Here is a 22572-nt window from a genome sequence, read left to right on the forward strand (position 1 = left end):
GAGTGGGAGGGCAGGGGGAGGGGGGAGAGAATCTTTTTTTAAAATCTGGAGTGTGGTTACTATATATATTTTTTTAACATATAATGTATTATTTCCCCAGGGGTACATGTCTGTGAATCATCAGGCTTACACACTTCACAGCACTCACCATAGCACATACCCTCCCCAATGTCCATAACCCAGCCACCTTATCCCTCTCACCCAGCTCCACTCCAACAACCCTCATTCTGTGTCATGAGATTAAGAGTCTCTTATAGTTTGTCTCCCTCCCGAGCCCATCTTGTTTCATTTTATCCCCTCCCTACCCCTCACGACCTCCCGCCCTGCACCTCAAATTCCTTATATTAGAGAGATCATATGATAACTGTCTTTCTCAGATTGACTTATTTCACTCAGCCTAATAACCTCTAGTTCCATCCACATCGTTCAAATGGGAAGATTTCAGTTTTCTGATGCCTGAGTGGTATTCCATTGTATATATATACCACAGCTTCTTTATCCATTCATCTGTTCATGGACATCTAGGTTCTTTCCATAGTTTGGCTATTGTGGACATTGCTGCTATAAACATTCAGGTGCATGTGCCCCTTCGGATCACTACATTCGTGTCTTTAGGGTAAATACCCAGTGATGCAATTGCTGGGTTGTAGGGTAGCTCTATTTTCAACCTTATGAGGAACCTCCATGCTGTTTTCCAGAGTGGCTGCACCAGCTTGCATTCCCACCAACAGTGTAGGAGGGCTCCCCTTTCTCTGCATCCTCGCCAACATCTGTCGTTTCCTGACTTGTTAATTTTTTTGAGCACATTTTTCATGTGTCTGTTGGCCATCTGATGTCTTCTTTGCAGAAATGTTGTTCACGATTTTGTTCTTCGGGTATTGAGTTTGAAAAGTTCTTTACAGAGTTTGGATACTAGCCCTTTATCTGATAGATCGTTTGCAAATATCTTTGCCCATTCTATCAGTTGTCTTTTGGTTTGTTGACTGCTTCCTCTGCTGTGCAAAAGTTTTTTATCTTGATGAAGTCCCAAAAGTTCATTTTGCCTTTGCTTCCCTTGCCTTTGGCAATGTTTCTAGGAAGAAATTGCTGCGGCGGTGGTCAAAGAGGTTGCTACCTGTGTTCTAAAGGATTTTGATGGATTCCTGTCTCAAGCTGAGGTCTTCCGTCCATTTTGAGTCTATTTTTGAGTGTGGTGAAAGGAAATGGTCCAGTTTTATTCTTCTGCATGTGACTGTCCAATTTTCCCAACACTATTTGTTGAGGAGACTGTCTTTTTTCCATTGGACATTCTTTCCTGCTTTGTCAAAGATTAGTTGACCACAGAGTTAAGGGTCCATTTCTGGGCTCTCTATTCTGTTCCATTGATCTATGTGTCTGTTTTTGTGCCAGTACCATATTGTCTTGATGATGACAGCTTTGTAACAGAGCTTGAAGTCTGGAATTGTGATGCCGCCAACTTTGGGTTTCTTTTTCAACATTCCTCTGGCTACTTGGGGTCATTTCTGGTTCCATACAAATTTGAGGATTATTTGCTCCATTTCTTTGAAAAAAATGGATGGTATTTTGATAGGGATTGCATTAAATGTGTAAAATGTTTTAGGTAGCATAGACATTTTCACAATATTTGTTCTTCCAATCCATAAGCATAGAACATTTTTCCATTTGTTTATGTCTTCCTCAATTTCTTTCATGAGTACTTTATAGTTTTCTGAGTACAGATTCCTTGCCTCTTTGGTTAGGTTTATTCCTAGGTATCTTATGGTTTTGGGTGCAACTGTAAATGGGATAGACTCCTTAATTTCTCTTTCCTATGACTTGTTGTTGGTATATAGAAATGCAACTGATTTATGTGCATTGATTTTATATCCTGACACTTTACTGAATTCCCATATGAGTTCTAGCAGTTTTGGAGTGGAGTCTTTTGGATTTTCCACATAAAGTATCATATTACTTGCAAAGACTGAGAGTTTGACTTCTTCTTTGTCGATTTGGATGCCTTTTATTTATTTTTATTGTCTGATTGCCAAGGCTAGGACTTCTAGTACTATGTAGAATAGCAGTGGTAATAATGGACAGCCCTGCCATGTTCCTGACTTTAGGGAAAAAGCTCTCAATTTTTCCCCATTGAGAATGATATTCGCTGTAGGTTTTTCATAGATGGCTTTGATGATATTGAGGTATGTGCCCTCTATCCCTACAGTGTGAAGAGTTTTGATCAAGAAAGGATGCTGTACTTTGTCAATTGCTGATTGATTTGTGGATTTTGAACCAACCTTGCAGCCCTGGAATAAATCCCACTTGGTCGTGGTGAATAATCCTTTTAATGTACTATTAGATCCTATTGGCTAGTATCTTGGTGAGAATTTTTGCATCCGTGTGAGAGGAGAGAATCTTGAAGCAGACTCCCCACTGAGCAGGGAGCCCTACACTGGGCTGGATCCCATGACCCTGAGATTATGACCTGAGCCAAGACCAAGAATTGGACACTCAAGCAACTGAGCCCCCAGGTGCCCCAAGAGGTTCACCTTTATAAGAGAACTGATTCGTGTGAGCTACTGACTCTTCTGCAGGTGGCAAATGCAGCTGCAAACAGGGCAGGAACCACTGCAAGCTGACCATCTCTGGTCATCATTTACAAGAACAATCCCCTCCATCTTAGGACAGATTCTAAATCACTCTGAGTAGCCACAGAAGAATGAGTGACGAGACTCACTTCAGAACTGCTTCCAGCACTTTCTTTCATGTTCTTCCTTCATTTTAATCCAACCATCCTTTGTGCCCACTTTATGTGACCCATCCAGTTCCAGGCACTGAATTGAGTCCATCTGGAACTTATTTAGGCTTAGGTCAGCAAGAGAAGGTTTTATTCTCTTCTCAGCCTACTGTGACTGCTGGGTAGAAAGATGCGGCATTTCTATCCACACAGGTCTGCTTCGCAGCCCTCCAAAGCAACACATACAGAAAGACAGCCTTTAAACATAGTCATTCTAATACATTCTGAATCTCCAGCATGGGAAGGACTAGATAGCAATGACCACACCTTCTCAGTTTAGGTGAATCAACAAACCCTAATTATTCAAATTACCACCCAAACACACACACACACACACACACACACACACACACACACACACACACACACACACGCGTCCTCAACACAATCACCTGTGCTGATCCTTAACTCCAGAGAAAACAATGCAGTCACCACACCCCGCACAGCAGACCTTGACTGGACTTGTGCCTGCTCCCTCGGTGGGTGAATCCCCTCAGATCACTCCTAGTCCAGGCTTTTAGGACCTCTGGTGGCACTGGTTGGGATTTCCAAAGAATTTGAGCCATGGCAAAAGAGAGGCTGAATCAAGACTCAGTTCCATACTCCCAAACTAAATCAGCGGGCAGCCCTCTGTGGCTGCTTTAATCAAGACAGCCCAGGACCAGACCAGCTGGCCCTGGACCACTGTAGACCCCTCCAAGGCTGCCAGCAAGAGAACCTGAGCCAGCTTACTTGGTGCTGCAAGGACTGCACCCAGAGTCTCCTTTCCAGAGCCTTTTTGCTTTCCCGAACCAAATCAAGTCATTGGAAATTGTCCCCTAGTGGGGTCTTCTCCAACCCTGGGCTACTCTATCAGGCCACGGGTCCCCCTCTTGACCTCCAGACCTTACTAATGCTTAGCAAAGCCTGCCCTGAGCATAGGACTGGGTTTCAGATGGCTCATAAGCAGGACTGAGTGGGCCATGGAATGAGACGTTCTATCAAAATGTGATTTTTTTTCTACCAAAAGAGGCCACAGATTTTGTCAGATATCCTCTATCAGTCTGTTCAGAATGACACAAAATACCACAGACAAGGTGGCTTAAACCATAAAAATTCTTACAGTTCTGGAGGCTAAATTCCAAGCTCAAGTGGAAGCCTCCTGGCTTCCAGATGGCCCTTCAGAGTGTGTGGACAGAGTGCAATCTCTATTCCTCTTTTCATAAGGCCATCAATCCTAATGAGTTAGGATCCAGCTCATTTAAATTTTAACTGTGTCCTAAAAACCCAGTCACCAAATACAGTCACATGGTGGTTTCAGCTTCAACATATGAAGGGGGTGGGGCAGCACAATTCAGTCCACAGCACATCAAAGAAATCTGTTTCTGAAAAAGGTTGAAAACTACCAGTAAGCAGTGTGGGAAATTTCCAAAAGCAGAAGCTGAGTTCTTGCCCTTGATGAGATTATTTTCAGGCTGAGTAAACAGACTCACATGTCATTAGAGAACAGAAACCGTGATTATAAACTGCTCAATAACAGGGAGTCAGTTTTTTGCTTAACATACAAACAGATGATCGTGATTTCAGATTCCGTTAGATGGATTCCTTTTCCAAACTCATTACTTGTAGACATCAAGGGCGAGCCCCTGCGCCACACCTCAATCATGGCTAAGCACATTCTGAGTTCAGAAACTCCAGTAACACTCAAGACAAAAGGTGAAACAGAGGTATCCCCACCCAGCGGGGGATTCACAATGAAAAACACACCAAAACCAAAAACGTTATTCTGGTGAATAAGTAGAAAGACCCTCAAAGAGGCTCACAGTGCTATTTGACAAATCAAGAGACGAAATTCAGATTTTCCGCATTGACGAGAGAAAATTCGTAGACTAGAGCGAGAAAGCAGAGGCACTTTCCAAAAGGGCGAACGCAGGCATCCTAGGTGATACACACAGCCAACGGTTGCAAAACGAGGGCTCCTCCAGCTCTGGACATCGGTTAGAACGTTTTAGAGACTCTCCCGCCTCACTTGGAGTCTCTAACCTCCAGGCTTTATCACTAGGGCCTAATCCCTAATGATTAGGGATTACCTACTGTGTGCAGCTGTGAAATCTTAGTATTCTGGCTGCTTCACCTTAAACGAAATTTTTATACTGGAGGCGGGCAGAACACCTCAAAGGAGGGGGAGCATGCACTACAGGAGCTTTCGGACACGAGGTCTGAGTGTGTGTGCGGGTGCTTGCTTGATAATAAATACTGGGGGGCGGGTAGGATGGGATTTCTTCTGAAACTTGTTTTCTTTATAACGTGGAAGCGAAGATGTAAAGGAAGAAGCAAGAAAGAATCCTCGCTGACCTCTGACTCTTCGCTGCTAGGAGTGCTACCAAAATAACCCAAGTGTTATCCCTAGTCCAACGGGCCCGGAGATGGGGGGGTGCTGCCCAAGTTTCGGTTCCGTCCCGTCGTACAGATGAAGAAATAAAGCCTCAGAGAGGCCGAAGAGCCAGGCGGGGAACAAGGTGCATCTGCTGGTCTGGGCCCCGGCCTCCCGTAGCCTGCACTCCGCTGCCCGAGCTCCCCCCGCATGCCGGGCGGCTTCCCCGCGGGGCCAGAACACAGGCAGCCTGCGTCCCCGGGGCGGGCGGCGCGTCACGCTCACTCACCCTTGTGGCAGTGGGACAGGAAGTAGGCGCGGGCTTTCAAGTTCTCCCTGTCGAAGCGGTCTATGGAGATGGTTGGATACTCGGCCATCTGCCCCTTGAAGGAACTCATCGCGCCAGCACAGCCCCGGGGCCCCGGCCCCACGCCGCCTGCGGAAGCTGAGGTTTTCCTCGCCGGGCCGCCACTTCCGGGAACCTGCCGTCGCCGCCGCTCCATTGGCTCGCCGGATGCAGCCACGTCCAATCAGAGGAGCCCTGCGGCGGCGGGGCGGTGCCGAGGAACTTCAGTGGACAGTCCGCTGCCGGCGAATCGCGTGGTTGATTGTTCGAGTGGCGGGATGCTGGGCTGGGGCAGCTGGCTGGGATCTAGGATGTGGCGAGACGAGGGTGCCTCCTGCTGGAAACCTTGACTCAACACGCGTGGCCTTCCTGGTGCAGTGTGTCCTTGTCTGTGCAGGAACGGTATCGCGAAAGGAAACTGAACACCTGTAGCAGGTGCTCTACCCAAGGATGCCAAGATGCGAAGGGCTATGCAAAGCTTCGCTTTGAAATCAGACTTCGTTCCACCTCCTGCTTGTCTACTGAGAGCCTGAAAGCCCAACTCAATTTCCCTTCTTTACTTTTCTTCCCAGTTTCTACCTTAGGGGGTAACCATGAGGATTGTATGAGAAAAAAATTGTATGTGACTCATGGTAGATTCAATAACTTGTTAGTTCCCGCTTCCATTTATTTACTCATTCACTTTTTTTTTATTATTTTAAAAGATTTTAATTTATTTATTTCACAGAGAGAGAGAACAAGCAGGGAAGCAGCAGGCTGAGGGAGAAGCAGGCTCCCAGCTGAGCAAGGAGCCCAAGAGGGACCCCATCCCACTGAATGGTTCAAGTCTCCTTAAACACCACAATATTAATAATCAGAAACAACTCAAACACTCTTGAGGTGTTGTTTTGTGTATTACATTATAATAAGCCTTGCAGTTTATTACATATATGACTAAGATGTGCCTTCAGGTAGGTTTTCAACCCATTTGGAGACAGGACATTTGCAGAATATGATAAACAAATGCTTCCACAAAGACACAAAATAATTCGGGGGGGAAGATCCAAGAACAATGAATTTTAAGCAGTGGAATCAAGAATCAGAGTGCCACCCTCACAGAATATCAGCATTTTCCTGCAGCCATGGTACTCGGAGTTCTATTTAAATAGAGATTTCTCAAAGGTGACGAAAAAGAAAGGGAGGAAGATGAGGCAGAGTAGGAGCAGTATAGACATCATAATCATTTGAGTAAAGCATTCTGTTAGTACCTATTGCCAACACCTTTGATTTGGTATAGGATGGTTTGTCTTAGAATAAAGGAGGGCTAAGCTGTATATACCTAAAAACAAATTCTGCAGTGAGACTGGGATCTGGAGAATCTGGTGTGTCTACCTCTGACAGGATGTGGAACTCCTGGTAAGGCAGGTCAAGATAATAGTCATATGCTTATCTAACCACTTATTTATTCTCTCTTCTTTCCACAATGGGTACAGTGTCACAGAGTAAAGGGTAAGGGGGAACAGATAGGTCAGAAAACAGCGAAGGTGGGTAAGTAGAGCCACAGACACGCACAAACCATTGGAAAACATAAGCCAATTATTTGGCTCTTCTAGAAGAAGCCATAATCACTAGCCTTACACATCCTCAAGACATAACTATAACAGATTTTCAGGAGAAGTCCAATTTTCTGATTATTGAGTCCCAAGAGAAATTCCTCCTGCGGCTGCTAGTAAAGAAAATTGAAATGTACTCAACAACATTGGCTCTGCTCTACTTCCTCATCCCACATCAGGAATCTTTCTGCAAGTCCAAGCTCTTCAGACTTCTAAGTCCTTGATGTCCCTAAAAGGAATTGAAAACTGCTACTAAGTGCATGTTACATACCAAAAAAATCATTATTGAGGTAGGTGTAAGTCTGTTGGGAAATAACTACAGGATATATTTTTCTTCACTTATAAACTGTTGTCAATCTAAATTAACTTACATTATAAATTTACTATATTCTATGCTATTCCTTCATAATAACAGACATAAAATGTCTACAAGGAAGCATACAAGGAGATAATGTATTTTTTTAAAGTGTGCTAGGGCTGCTGTAACAAGCACCGCAGACTGGGTGACTTCCCCAACAGAAATTTCATTGCCTCAGAGTTCTGGAAGCTGGAAATCCAAGATCATATTCTATGATTCCACTTATATAAAATTATGAAAATTGTGAACTGATCCAAAGCAACAGAAAGCAAATCAATAGTTGACTGGGGGCACAGGAAACAAGTTCATTAACTTGATTGTGGTGATGATTTCACAGGTGTATGCATATGTCAAACTTCTCAAATTATAGGCTGTTAAATATGTGCTAGTTATTGCATTTCAATTATCGCTCAATGGATTTATTTTCAAAATGTTTGGAGAGTATATGGGAGAAGGTACACAAACTGAACCAGATGGACAAGGATATCCCTTCTGTAGAAAGTTAAGAAGACACTGCATGGCTAACTCACATAACAGAAGGTGGCTTTGAAAAAATCACTATGTATGTTTATTTTGCATTAGTTTCATGCATGTCTTCACCACCCATATCTCTTCTTCACACCTCCTACTCTCAACCCTCTGATTGATTAAAGTGTTATTATTCAACTAAGACAAACTAACTAAATAAAGTCTAACCAAAGCCCCAGACAATGGTAAATGTTCTATAAATATTAGCTCTTATTACTATTTACTGGGCATCTACTAAATACCAAACACTGTGCTTGAACCCGGTTGTACATAAAGGAATCATCCTTGGCATGAGACCTTACAGTCTGGCAGAAGTAGAAACTCATGGAAATAAATGCAAGAAGTTTTACAGAATTTTATTGGAAACCTGCTAAGAATGCAGTGCAAAGACCGAGCAAAAGAGCTCAATTCTGCAAGGAGAAAGAAAAACATAGCGGAGAAGGTTAACTCAAGTTCAGCTTCTGAGCACAGGAACAACTGAAGTCCCTGGAATGGGCTTTTATTCAGTCTGCATTCTGCAAATAGTTCCTTTTAATCGAAAGCACTTAGGTCAAAGGGATGAAATAATAGGGATTTACCAGGGGAAGTCAAGGTTAAACTAGCTAAGGGACCAGACCACGAGGGCCTTATACACCAAGGCAAACAGTTCAAACTTTAACTTGAGCAACGGCGAGAAGCCTGGATGGTTTGAAACAAGAGAATAATAAGTGAATCAGAAGAGTGTTTCTCCATGTGTGGGCCCTGGGAGAGCACCTGTTAGAAATGCAAGATCTCTACCGCAGCCTAGACAACTAAGTAGTAGAAACAAGATCCAAATCCAAGGTCATGCCTTAGACGTGATGCTATACTGCTCCCAGAGCATCCGAGTGGCCATGGTGGTGAAAGATATTCATTCGAAATATATTGCTTTGGCACCTCTTGTGCACTAGGTACTATTCTAGAAATTTGGTCAACAAGACCTCTGTCTTTATGGAAATGTGGAAATTATGTTCTTGCAGAAGATAAACAATAAAATTAAGAAAGAAGCAATTTAAATAGTATAATAAGTGGTGATAAGTGCTGTGGACGGAAGAAACACTAGAACGTAGTAAGGGGTAAGATAGAGAGCCTGATGCAGCAGCCACAGCTAAGGCCTCAAGCTGGAAGCTTGGCCAGGAACAACCAGCAGATCAGTGTGGCTGGAATGGAGTGATGGACGGCTCCAGAGCAAGGGAAGGGGAATTATGCAACCCTTGTAGGGTTTTGTTGATTTTACTCTGTAAGATGAGAAGCCATTGCAAGACTGCGAGGAGAGAAATGACACAATCTGAGTTATGTCTTAAACAGATTTCACAGACTGTTGTGTTGACAATAGACCAGGGGGGATCAAGAGACACCTGTTGCAGATTATTGCAATAACCAGCGTGGGGGGCGGGGTGATAGCGGCTTGGACTTCGTGGGAACAGAAAAGCTAACAGTGACGGATAAATAGGGCAAGACAGAGTGGACTCTAGGAGCCAGTTAGTTAAGGCTGGGGAGGGGACTTTGGAGAGGGCTGTTTGGGACAACTAGGTGGATGTTGAATATAGGCAGGTCTGGAATTCAGAGAGAGATAGAGAGATACAGGTCTGGAATTCAGAAAGAGATTTGAGTTGAGGAAATAAATTTGGGAATTATTAAGTAAATCGATAGTATTTTAAATATACAGATAAAGGTAATGATAGAGAAAAGTCATCTAAATTATGGATGTTGTTGATTGTGGGTTTATAAATTGCCAATCACTAAGCTCTAATCTGTGAATTGACCGGTTCATTTAGTTTCAACAAAATGAGAAATAGGGTGGGACAGACATGAGGGATCTACTCGCAGGAACCAAAATCTCCAATGGAATTCTGTCTGGTACTGTAGAAACAAATAACACATTCTGCTCGATTCCTCTGCCTAGGGGTCAGCCCCTGCAGGATGCCCATCCTGGCGTCAGCTTTGTCTCTCCAAACCGCCCGTCTCCGCCCTCGCACCTGCGCGCTAGGGCCCTCTCGCAGGGGGTGGGGCCGGAGCTAGGGGCGCCACGCGTTGCTAGGGGATGCGACGGTCGCCGAGGCACGACAGTTGGCCTCTCGCTGCCCAGCCCACGGATTCCTGAGTGGAGAACACGAGCACCGCCGCGCTCTCCTGCGAGCTCCCGGGCGGGGTGCCTCGGCCTCTCCAGGTCGGCCTGCGAGGGTAACCACGGAGAGCGGGACCCAGGGGGTGGGTGGACACGTCCCGAGGGGCCCGAACGGCCCGCCCCCTACTCTGTGCCCGCCCGGGCCCCGCCCCGGAACCCTCGGCTCCGCCCCTTCTGCTCCGACCCGTCTTTGTGATTTCTGAGATTTGCCCGGCTTGCTTCTCTAATTTTCTGGGTTAGCAGGGGTCTTTACCTGCTACTCCTTGACTTTCAAAATCTGATTTCCCCGTAACTTCCAAGCGGACCTAAGACCTTCTAAATGAGACCTTTTCACGGTTCGGAGAACAAGCCCAGGAATGTTAACTGATCAGCTCCTTTGCCATATCCTGATACATCTAGGAACAGAATAAAATAGGTAAAGAAATGGAGGTTTGGCAATACTAATTAATGCTCTTGGGGTTTTAATACAACTAAAGGCAAAAAGCAGTTTTCAGAGCGAACAAGGAAATGAAAAGGACTTTTGCATAGAAAGGAGTTAGAGATAACGTACATCAAAGGCTTTGATCTCAGATTAAAACGAGATTGTCAAGGGTTTGATATTGCTGAGTTTTTAAAATACCTATATAAACTTAATACTGTTTAATAAAATTAGAATTTTGCAAAACTAGAAAGTCAACCATTGCCATTTCCTGTTTCTGTAGCTACAACATAGTGTTGTAGTTTTGCCACAACTCTTGGCAAAGTAAAACCACTAAATTTCAAAGTGCTGAATGTTACTAGCGGGATTAATATTGTCACTGAACTTCCCAGAATTACTTAATTATTTAATTGAAAAACTGTAAGTTGATCTTTCCCAATTTTAGTTTCATTCTGTTTTTAATAAGTAGAAAGTAAGTAATAAGGGAGACAAAAATTTAGGGGGGGGTTTGCACCACCACTATATAGTATAGTTACAGTAACCTGTAGTTACAGTATTATGGTGAAAATGCATTTATGTTCCCTTTAGCTATTGTGGGAAAACAAAGTTTTGAAATAGCTAATATGTGTAGAGGATACATATTTCCACTGAGGAAAAAAATGGGTCTTTTTCCTGCAGTAGTTCAACTCTTCTGTTGGACAGCTCTTCTGTTGAAAGCAATTTTTTTTTATTTTTTAAAAGATTTTATTTATTTGAAAGAGAGCGAGTGCATGCATGCATGTACAAGAGGGGGAGGAGCAGAGAGAGAGAGAGAAGCAGACTCCCACCCACTCCCTAGCAGGAAGCCGGAAGCAGGACTCAATCCCAAGACCCATGAGATCATTACCTGACCCAAAGGCAGATGCTTAACCAACTGAGCCACCCAGGAACCCTTGTTGAAAGCATTTTTATTTTTATATTTATAGTTTACATAACTGTTTTGCTGGAAAGTGGCAAAATGTTATCTAGATGACATTCAGGAAAATAGTTTTTGAATGAATACGAGTATATTAAAGTATTTTGTTAGGTATGAAAAAGTCAAGCCTAAAGCAAAAATGGTTTGGGTAAAACAAAAAGTATGATTGTGCCACGACTTTTAGAAAGTGTGCTTTATCTATAAAAGCAATATAATACAGTCACTAAATTCATATAACAAACATGACTAATTCTGAAAGTATTTTTATACAGCGAATTTGCACTTTTCCTTTCATGTTTCATAGTGTTATTTTTCTATAAAAAATAGGTTATATATGGTTGTATATGTTAATGGATTGTCAGGCTGTATCACACATGTCGAACTCACTGTTGGCCATACCTAGTGTGCAGCAACAAAGCAGTGAGCCTCCCACTGAAATGAATGGAAATGAAATAGAAACCAAAAGAACAGTAGAACCAACAAAATAGGAGCTGGTTCTTTGAAACAATAAGATCAATAAATCCCCGGCCACACTTACCAAAAAGAAAAGAGAAAGGACCCAAATTAATAAAATCATAAATCAAAGAGGAGAGATCACCAACACCAAAGAAATACAAATAGTTATAAGAATGTATTATGATGGGCGTCTGGGTGGCTCAGTGGGTTAAAGCCTCTGCCTTTGGCTCAGGTCATGATCCCAGGATCCTGGGATCAAGTCCCACATCGGGCTCTCTGCTCAGCAGGGAGCCTGCTTCCTCCTCTCTCTCTGCCTGTCTCTCTGCCTACTTGTGATCTCTGTCTGTCAAATAAATAAATAAAATCTTTTAAAAAAAAGAATATATTATGAGCAACTATACGCCAACAAATTAGGTAATCTGGAAGAAATGGATGCATTCCTAGAGATGTATAAACTACCAAAACTGAAACAGGAGGAAATAGAAAACCTAAAGAGACCTGTAACCAACAAGGAAATTGAAGCGGTAATCAAAAATCTCCCAACAAACAAGAGTCCAGGCTGGATGGCTTCCCAGAGGAATTGTAACAAACATGCAAAGAAGTATTAATGCCTATTCTTCTGAAGCTGTTTCAAAAAATAGAAATATAAGGAAAATTTGCAAACTCTTTTTACAAGGCCAGCATTACCTTGATCCCAAACTAGACAAAGACCTCATCAAAAAGACTGATATCCCTGATGAACATGGATGCAAAAATTCTCACCAAGATACTAGCCAGTAGCATCCAACAGTACATTAAAAGGATTATTCACCACAACCAAGCGGGATTTATTCCTGGGCTACAAGGGTGGTTCAACATTTACAAATCAATGTGATATGCTATATTAATAAAAGGAAAGACAAGAACCATATGATACTCTCAATAGATGCAGAAAAGGCATTTGACAAAGAACAGCATCCTTTCTTGACTAAAATTCTTCACAATATGGTGATGGTATATACCTCAATATCCTAAAAGTCATATTCGAAAACCCCACAGCAAATATCATTCTCAATGGGGAAAAACTGAGAGCTTTACCCCTAAGGTCAGGAACATAACAGGGATGTCCACTCTCACCACTGTTGTTCAACATAGTACTAGAAGTCCTAGCCTCAGCAATCAGACAACAAAAAGTAATAAAAAGCATCTGAATCAGCAAAGAAGAAGTCAAACTCTCACTCTTCTCAGATGACATGATATTCTATGTGGAAAACCCAAAAGACTCCACCCCAAAATTGCTAGAACGCATACAGGAATTCAAAGTGGCAGGATACAAAATCAATGTACAGAAATCGGTTGCATTTTTATATACTAACAATGAGAAAGAAGAAAGAGAAATTAAGGCAATCCCATTTATAATTACACTAAAAACCATAAGATACCTAGGAATAAAACTAACCAAAGAGGCAAAGGATCTGTACTCAAAAAACTATAGAATACTCATGAAAGAAATTGAGGAAGACACACATAAATAGAAAAATATCCCATGCTCATGGATTGGAAGAACAAATATTGTTAAAATATCTATGCCACCTAGAGCAATCTGTACATTCAATGCAATCCCTATCAAAATACCATCAATTTTTTTCCACAGAGCTGGAACAAATAATCCCCAAAATTTTATGGAACCAGAAAAGACCTCAAATAGCAAAAGTGATGTTGAAAAGGAAACCCAAAGTTGGTGACATCACAATTCTGAATTTCAAGCCCTAGTACAATTTTTGTGACAGTATGGTGCTGTCACAAAAACAGACTCAAAGATCAATGGAACAGACTAGAGACTCCAGAAATGGACCCTCAACTCTACGGTAAACTAATCTTTGACCAAGCAGGAAAGACTATCCAATGGAAAAAAGACAAGTCTCTTCAACAAATGGTGTTGGGAAAATTGGACAGCCACATGCAAGAGAATGAAACTAGACCATTTTCTTATACCACACACAAAAATATACTCAAAGTGGATGAAAGACCTAAATGTAAAACAGGAATCCATCAAAATCCTAGAGAACACAGGCAACAATCTCTGTGACCTTGCCCATAGCAACTTCTTGCTAGACATGTCTCCAAAGGCAAGAGAAACAAAGGCAAAAAGGAGCTATTGAGACTTAAAAGATAAAAAGCTCTTGCACAGCAAAGGACAGTCAACAAAACCAAAAGACAACTGACAGAATAGGAAAAGATATTTGCAAACATCTTTTTTAAATTAAATTTTTAAATTTTTCTATAACATATAATGTATTATATACATATAATGTATTTCTATAACATATAATGTATTATTAGCCCCAGGGGTACAGGTCTGTGAATTGCCAGGTTTACACACTTCACAGCACTCACCATAGCACATACCCTCCCCAATGTCCATAACCCCACCACCCTCTCCCTACCCCTCTCCCCCTGCCCCCCCTCAGTTTGTTTTGTGACATTAAGAGTCTCTTATGGTTTGTCTCCCTTCCGACCCCATCTTGTTTTATTTATTCTTTTCCTACCCCCCAACCCCCCCCATGTTGCATCTCCATGTCCTCATATCAGGGAGATCATATGATCTTGTCTTATTTCACTAAGCATAATACCCTCTAGTTCCATCCACGTCATCACAAATGGCAAGATTTCATTTCTTTTGATGGTTGCATAGTATTCCATTGTATATATATACCACAGCTTCTTTATCCATTCATCTGTTGATGGACATCCAGGTTCTTTCCATAGTTTAGCTATTGTGGACATTGCTGCTATAAACATTCGGGTGCACGTGCCCCTTCAGATCACTACATTTGTATCTTTAGGGTAAATACCCAGTAGTGCAATTGCTGGGTCATAAGATATTTCCATTTTCAACTTTTTGAGGAACCACTATGCTGTTTTCCAGAGTGGTTGCACCAGCTTGCATTCCCACCAACAGTGTAGGAGGGTTCCCCTTTCTCTGCATCCTCGCCAGCATCTGTCATTCCCTGACTTGTTAATTTTAGCCATTCTGACTGGTGTGAAGTGGTATCTCACTGTGGTTTAGATTTGTATTTCCCCTAGATATTTGCAAACATCTTAACAGATAAAGGCTAGTATCCAAAACCTATAAAGAACTTATCAAACTCAACACCCAAACACCAAAAAATCTAGTCAAGAAATGAACAGAAAACATGAACAAACATTTGTTCAAAGGAGACATCCAAATGGCCGAAAGAACATGAAAAAATGCTCCATATCACTTGGCATCACACATGTAGTGATCTGAAAGGGCACCTGCACCCCAATGTTTATAGCAATAATGTCCACAGTAGCCAAACTATGGAAAGAGCCCAGATGTCCAATGATAGGAGAATTAATACAGAAGATGTTGTATATATATAGACAATGGTATATTAATCAGTCATCAAAAAATGATATCTTTCTATTTGCAATGACATGGTTGGAACTAGAGGGTAATATGCTAAGCAAAATAAGTCAGTCAGAGAAAGACAATTATATGATCTCATCATATGTGGAATTTAAGAAACAAAACAGGATCTTAGGGGAAGGGAGGGAAAAAATAGAAAAAGACAAAATCACAGAGGGAGACAAACCATAAGAGACTCTTAATCATAGGAAACAAATTGAAGGTTGCTGGAGGGAAGGGGGTTGGGGGTGATAGGGGAATTGGGTGATGGACATTAAGGAGGCCATGTGATATAATGAGCCCTGGGTGTTACATAAGACTGATGAATCACTGAACTCTACTTCTGAAACTATTAATATATTATATGTTAATTCATAAAATTTGAATTTTTTAAAAAAGAAACCAATAAATAAATAAAAATAAACTTTGAAAATAACAAAAAATAAAAATTTGAAAATTTGAAAAAATGAATGGAAATGAAAGGCAAGGATTTCACTGGAATATGGCTTGTTTATTGTTTTGTCAGGTAGTCCATATTTTACATAAATTCATACAATAACAATATATTGCCTTAAAATACAACATGAGCCTAAGCTGAAATTAATAAACAAGGGTCAAAAGTTTTTAAAATGTCAAATATTAACAATACCTTAATTTTCTTTGGTCTAGTCTATATCTATATTCATATTGATATAGATATAATTAGTATGCATTATGAAAAAAATGCAAACAATATTAATGATATAACCATTTGGGTAGTTGCTACATTCATCAGAGTGAATTGTGTAACTCAAATGACTTCATTTTAATTCATTTAAATCTGGAGCTAAGCCCAAACAAATGTGAGAATTTTGGTTTCAGGTTGAATGTGAATACCACAACCTTTAGAATGGTAAGTAAGGGGGCTCCTGGGTGGCTCAGTGGGTTAAGCTGCTGCCTTCGGCTCAGGTCATGATCTCAGGGTCCTGGGATCGAGTCCCGCATCAGGCTCTCCCGGGGAGCCTGCTTCCCTCTCTCTCTCTCTCTGCCTGCCTCTCCGTCTACTTTTGATCTCTCTCTGTCAAATAAATAAATAAAATCTTTAAATAAAAAAAAAAGAATGTTAAGTAATGTTAAGTTCTGTAAGTCTACAGAAGTTAGGGGGATGCATAGGACCAATTCCCTTATTTTTCATGGAAGAGCCAATTGGTACTTGCACATGATTGATACATAAAATTCAAACAAATGACTCTTAGCCTCCTAACAGTCTCCACTAATCTATTTTTGTTAAAATAACAGTCTCCACTAGTCTCTCTTTTTTAACTATGAGAGAAATTTTAGGTCACGTCCTTCACATTAAAGAAATATTTATCTGAAATTCAAAAATTCCATCAATTTTATGTCCATTTCCTACTTCCCCCTCATTAAATCCAGGCTGAGCTGAATTTATTAATCTTCTGAAAGCATTTATTGTAAGACTCTTTTTTATAAAACTTTTAAAGTCTGCCTTAACTCATCTTATGTTTAAGATGATAATGGATACTTCTAATTGATGTGATGATTATTTTGACTTTTCTTTTTTTATACTTCAATATATTTTTGACCTTTTCAACACATACTAGCCCCCACTTATCTATGGGCGTAACAGTCCAAAACCCCCCACTGGATGCTTCAAACCACAGGTAGTACCTAACCCTATAAATTCTATGTTTTTTCCTGTACATACCTGTCTATGATAAAGATTAAATCAACAATAATAAAACAGAACAATTATAATAATATGTTTTGAAGCTATGTGAATGTAGCCTGTCCAAATGTATTTTCCTATACTCACTATTTTTGTGATAATGTAAGATAAAATGCCTGTATGATGAGATCAAGTGAGGTGAATGACATAGACATTGGGATGTAGCCTTAGGCTACCATTGACCTTCTTACATTAGGTCAGAATGAGGATCACCTGCTTCCAGACTGCAGTCAAGGTAGAGAGTGCAGAGGTACTATTGTAATGAGTATTTGTCATTGTAATTGAAAAAAATTTAAAAATAAGGATCCATTTAGAGGACCTACTCATGAGGTCTATATTTAATGTATTTCAGCCAATAGAAACATATTTTAATAGAAGAATGGATTGAAGGAATCATGGTGAAAATTCTGGGCACTTTATTTCAGTTCACTGATACATATTTTGGTAATAAGATGGCTCTGAGAAAACAACTGCAAGACATGTCTTTGAAAAACTGACTCTAGAAGTTTGGTGACTAGACAATCATGCATACTCCAGTGAACTATTTGAACTTCAAAAGCTATTGGTGCCTGCTTACATTGTTTTAAAATCAGTGATCTCAGTATCATAGAGTCATACAGCTTTCATGGGCTTTGTGTGCGTCTGTCTTTTCACATCGGGCTGTCACAGGAGCAGGGTCACAGTGACCTCCTGAGTAAATGGATTGCAGTGATTGGACTACCTCCAAGTAGTTAAGGTATGGGAAAAGGGGAAACCATTGCTTCTCAGCAAGACGAATAAGAAGACAGAAGACTGATCTTGTGTTCCTTTTATAGGGAAAAAAAAAAGTGGGGGATGCGGTTTTGAATATAGTCAAATGGAATGTTGGTGAGATGTTTTGACAATCTACTGAGTAGTTAAAAATAAGAGTGTGACTTCAGAAATGTGTTTACTATTGCCTAGGACACCAGAAGTAAGACATTATGCTCAGAATGCAATTTTATGTGATGAAGAAATAAACAGTTCCCTATGTATCTTTCAGGGTTTTTTTTATTTCCAAAGTAGAGCATGAATCCTCCTCAGTCTTGAAATTGAATGTTTAAAATTTAATATACTTCATGGGATTCTCATTCTAGGTTTTTTTTTTTAATTCCACTTGTGTTCATTTTAAAAGAGACTTTCAAAGTTGTCGCTGTTATGCTATTAATTTTGTTTTAACATCTTTCAGAAATAATTGGCAATAAGATCCCTGTAGCCATGGCTAGCTCTGACGTGAAACCAAAATCAATAAGTCGTGCCAAAAAATGGTCAGAAGAGATAGAAAATCTGTACAGATTTCAGCAAGCAGGATATCGGGATGAAATTGAATATAAACAAGTGAAACAAGTTTCTATGGTAAGCCATGTGTCTACAAACCTGAACTCAAAATATTCAGTGAAAAGTATCAAAATCAAACAAAGAACCAGAGAATAACTAAAAGAAAGCTCTACTCCAATTCTCTCATTTTATTGATGAGGAGACTGAGGCCCAGAGGAGTGGTTTTCAGGTAGACTAGAGAGAGAGGTGGTCCCTCAGCATGGAAATGTTAAGAACTTTCTAACTTTTATTTAACAACCATGCTCTGCCAGATAAAGGGTTGATGATCACCACAAAAGCAGAGTCATTTTCCCTTACTCACGTAATTCTATTGCCAGATACTCAGTTTGTTGTGTACCTATTAACTTCTTTCCAGTTTCTTTTTTATCCTGAATTGTAAAGGGGTTAGATTTTATTATGGAGAGTATAAGTGACAGAGAACTATTAAAGAGCCCATGACTGTGGTTGTGCATTACACTCTCGTGCCCAATAATGTGACTGATGTAAAATCAGATTTAAGACAACACAAAGAACCTCCTTGAAGGGGAAGTCCCACAAAGTGAGAGGAGTGTGTGTGTGTGTGTGTGTGTGTGTGCGTGTGTGTGTGTGTGATATAGGGAAGAACAAGCTTATTCACTGTATGACTTGGCAGTTTTGAAGAGGTCTTGCATTTCACTTCAGTAAATACTAATTGGGTATAAACTGTAAGGAAGGAGAAAATTCTCCCTTGTTCTTTTGGCTGGTCTAACAATCAAATTGACCCATGACAGATTAATAGGAGAAAAAACAAGTTTAATCCACTTTCATACATATGGGAGCCTCAAATATATTAGACCCAAGAAGTGACCAAAGCAGGCCATTTATATACCTTTTAGAAAAAGAAATAAGAAATGTGTGAAGAACTGACAAGACAAAGTGACTTGGTCTTAAGGACTAATTAGTGGGGAAATGAAACAGAGTTTATTTACACAGCCCTCTTGGCTCTGAATTCTCTGTCTCTGGTGATAAGGATGTCTGTCTACCTCCAGGTGCAGGGAGCGTGCCTTTCACGGCGGCGGGGGGGGGGGGATTTCTTTCCTGCTTTCAGGGGTACAGAGAGGAGGGCCAGAGTCTTTATGCTCTAGTTTCTCAAGTAACTTTAACTAGAAACCATCAGTATGCCAAAGTGCCATGTTCTAGGGCAGCGTGCCCTCAGCCCTGTCACTACCATGTGCAAATTTCCGTGCCAAGTGTTTAGGAGATAAAAATATGAGTACCTGACCTCAAGAAACTGACTGGGCCAGTAGGAAGAGAACCAGATTTGGAACCTCTCCAGGGTCTGAATCCTGGTTCCTCTCCCTCATTCGTCGAGCAATCCTGAACAAGGTTCTTAAGTTGACTGAGCTCAACAGTTGAATTGTAATGGCAGTGCCTGCTTTAGAAAATAGTTACAGGAATTAAATGAAATCATGTGTTTGAAGTGTTCAACATTGTAGTGCTTAATGAATTGTTGAGTGAATGAAGGATAAGTGTTTAATGATTGACAGCTTTTATTATCTTGGAATAGAAGATTAATAATGACATGAACAGTAAAAATTTATGCAAGTCAAAATACATGTGCCTTTTTAAAAGATGCAGGAATTTAGGGAAAGACAAAATCACATCCTCTGGGGGACAATCCTCCAAAAGGGCTTCATGCCCCCAGAGACATTTGCAGAGGGCCTTGAAGGTAGGCCAGGATGGTAATTAAACTCTTGCCTTGATTGGTATATCTCTACCAGTGGGTAGAGGTGGGAAGGGTTTGAGCAAATTAATTTTTCCTCACCTGAAGAATATGTCCATTTGGGACATAGGAGCTATTCAAGTTTACTGACCTCTGTAGCTGGTCTTGAGGACCAAACCACTCCACTCTGTTCTACTGAAAGGAGTGAAGCTTTCCTCCATTGAATGGGAGTCCTCAAGTGAAAAGCCAAGAAGAAAAAGTTGTAAAATACAAAGGCTATTATTTAAAATGACTAAGGGTTGATGAGCATAGGAACCAATATAGCTCTGTGGAGGGTATTTCTTCACTGCATGAGATGCTTTTTAGGACCCTAATAAATGAAAGAGAGCTTGCTCCTGGCCCCAAGAAGAAGAGAGCTATAATGGTGTCTTGAAAACATCCTCCTTTCTCTGCTGGGGGCAATGGAAGCTATGAAAGAAAAACCTGACCTAAGTGACAGGAACCATTGATTTTTTTTTTTTCTTATACTGTATATGTCAGAGAGCCTGCCAAGGTTTGTCCAATATGTTTCTACCTATTTTCATCAATTATTAAATAAATGAGACAACATAAAAAATGAAAATGTGCTGTTAGAAAACAAAGGCCACGCATTCCTTTGTATTCATGATCTATTCGTATCCCAGTGGAAAGTTGTGATTTATGGATGGGGCATATGAGAAGTGACAAGCTGCCTATAGAGGCGGTGGTGAAGATTTGATTATCTAGACCATGATACCTGAGTGATCAGGTTTTGGCAATGATAGAGTAGATCTTACAGAATCCAGAAGAAATATACCAAACAACAAGAGAAGTGCATTGACCTGATCAAGAAAGTAGAACATGAATTTGGAGAGGAAAGGGAGAAAAATGTCCAAACTAGGTCAAGCCAAATGATAAACAAACCTATATGACGTATGAGAAAGAATAGTGGGGAAAAGGTAAGAAAAGATAGTGGAGATTTAGATTCATGACCTCAAATTTCTATTAAAAATTGGATTTCAAGGGACACCTGGCTGGCTCAGTTGGTGGACCATGAGACTCTTAATCTCGGGGTTTTAAGTTCCAACCCCATGGTGTGTGTAGAGATTGCTTAAAAAATAAAATCTTTTTAAAAAATTGGTTTTCAAGCTGAACTTGTGATATGGACTTGAGGACTGTATATGCACCTTTAGGTATCTTGAGTCTAGCTGGTTCCATCTCTCACTGCTGTGACATTGATTCTCAGCACCCAAGTGCTTTCAGAGTGGGGCCTGACTCTAACTTCCTCCTCAGGCATTACTTTTAGATATTAGGAAGTAGTAATGCTTTTTTTTAAAGATTTCATTCATTTATTTGAGAGAGAGACAGTGAGAGAGAGCATGAGCAAGGAGAAGTTCAGAGGGAGAAGCAGACTCCCCACGGAGCTGGGAGCCCAATGCGGGACTCAATCCCTGGACTCTGGGATCATGACCTGAGCCAAAGGCAGTCGTCCAACCAACAGAGTCACCCAGGCGTCCCAGGAAGTAATGATGTTTGAAATAATTTGTAAATAAAAGAAAATGCTTAGAGTGTTTTGAATGTTTCCTCTATCTTGGCCACTGAGTAGAAATTTAAATCTAGAAATTGGGATCTAGAAAGAAGCACCAACTTAGCTATTTTACAGTATAAGGGTACAACTTAGGGTGTGTTTGAGGTGTGCATAATACTCTCTTGAGAGCTCAAGTATTTTTAGATTTAATTTTATGCTTTAATTTTTGGATGTGAGATATACTATTAACTATTTGATAATAAATTATTATATAAAAATAAAGCCAGCATCATAGTATTTGTATTCTGGTTTCTGATGTGCAGGTAGATCGTTGGCCAGAGACGGGATACGTGAAGAAACTCCAGAGAAGGGACAATACTTTCTATTACTACAACAAACAGAGGGAGTGTGACGACAAGGAAGTCCACAAAGTCAAAATTTATGCTTACTAGCTTTCGTTCTTGCCGTGTTGTCATCATCTAAGACTTCATTGCTTCATTCTATATCATTGCTTCATCTAACATCTTTCGTGTTGTCATCATCTAAGACTTCATTGCTTCATTCTACATCATGTAAATGTCATTTTACAAAATAATCCAAAATGCAGACTTCAGTTGAATGTTTTGAAACACAAAAGCCATGAAACCTGGTATCAATCAGCCTGTTCTATTCTAAAATATAATTGCAGAAGCATTAAAGTTGTACTCGTCTTGGTCCTGTTCTTCTGATTATTTTAACCGAGGTAGAGTAACCATGATGCACAGAAAGAGACAACCCAATTTGAAACCATCCCAGTGATTAGGCTAGTTGTTTACAGGTTTACCCCTACCCCTGCCCCCAGCCTTTACCACTTTCCAAGACCACCATTTTGAACTGTCAGATCTGCCTCTTGTGGCCCTAGGGCTTTCTCTTGCCTCTTTTCTAGA

At 40.7% G+C, this 22572-nt stretch overlaps 2 protein-coding genes across 6 annotated transcripts in view; one reads left to right on the top strand and one right to left on the bottom strand.

Annotated features, from left to right (window-relative positions):
• DCLRE1C (DNA cross-link repair 1C) overlaps positions 1-5597 on the bottom strand; it is a 39698-nt gene extending 34101 nt beyond the window's left edge. Inside the window, 1 exon segment of the mRNA XM_032349470.1 lies at positions 5416-5597. Coding sequence (XP_032205361.1) covers positions 5416-5524 — 109 coding nt within the window. The 5' untranslated portion in view covers positions 5525-5597.
• A 1064-nt stretch (positions 5598-6661) lies between these two features.
• On the top strand, positions 6662-22344 carry MEIG1 (meiosis/spermiogenesis associated 1). Of its 5 annotated transcripts, none has more exons than XM_032345699.1 (5): positions 10068-10138; positions 10397-10511; positions 18271-18437; positions 21970-22108; positions 22172-22344. In XM_032345699.1, exons 3-4 carry the CDS (start codon positions 18300-18302, stop codon positions 22096-22098), a joined length of 267 nt encoding a protein of 88 aa, XP_032201590.1. In that variant the 5' UTR covers positions 10068-10138; positions 10397-10511; positions 18271-18299; the 3' UTR covers positions 22099-22108; positions 22172-22344. The 5 variants fall into 5 exon arrangements, with proteins under 5 accessions (XP_032201591.1, XP_032201592.1, XP_032201588.1 ...); XM_032345698.1 differs by having other exon boundaries at positions 10081-10152; XM_032345700.1 differs by lacking the exons at positions 10068-10138; positions 10397-10511 and adding an exon at positions 6662-6867.
• The last annotated feature ends 228 nt before the right edge of the window (positions 22345-22572 follow it).

The sequence above is a fragment of the Mustela erminea genome, chromosome 6 (genome assembly GCF_009829155.1).
Source record: "Mustela erminea isolate mMusErm1 chromosome 6, mMusErm1.Pri, whole genome shotgun sequence".
In the NCBI taxonomy this organism is placed as follows: Eukaryota; Metazoa; Chordata; class Mammalia; order Carnivora; family Mustelidae; genus Mustela; species Mustela erminea.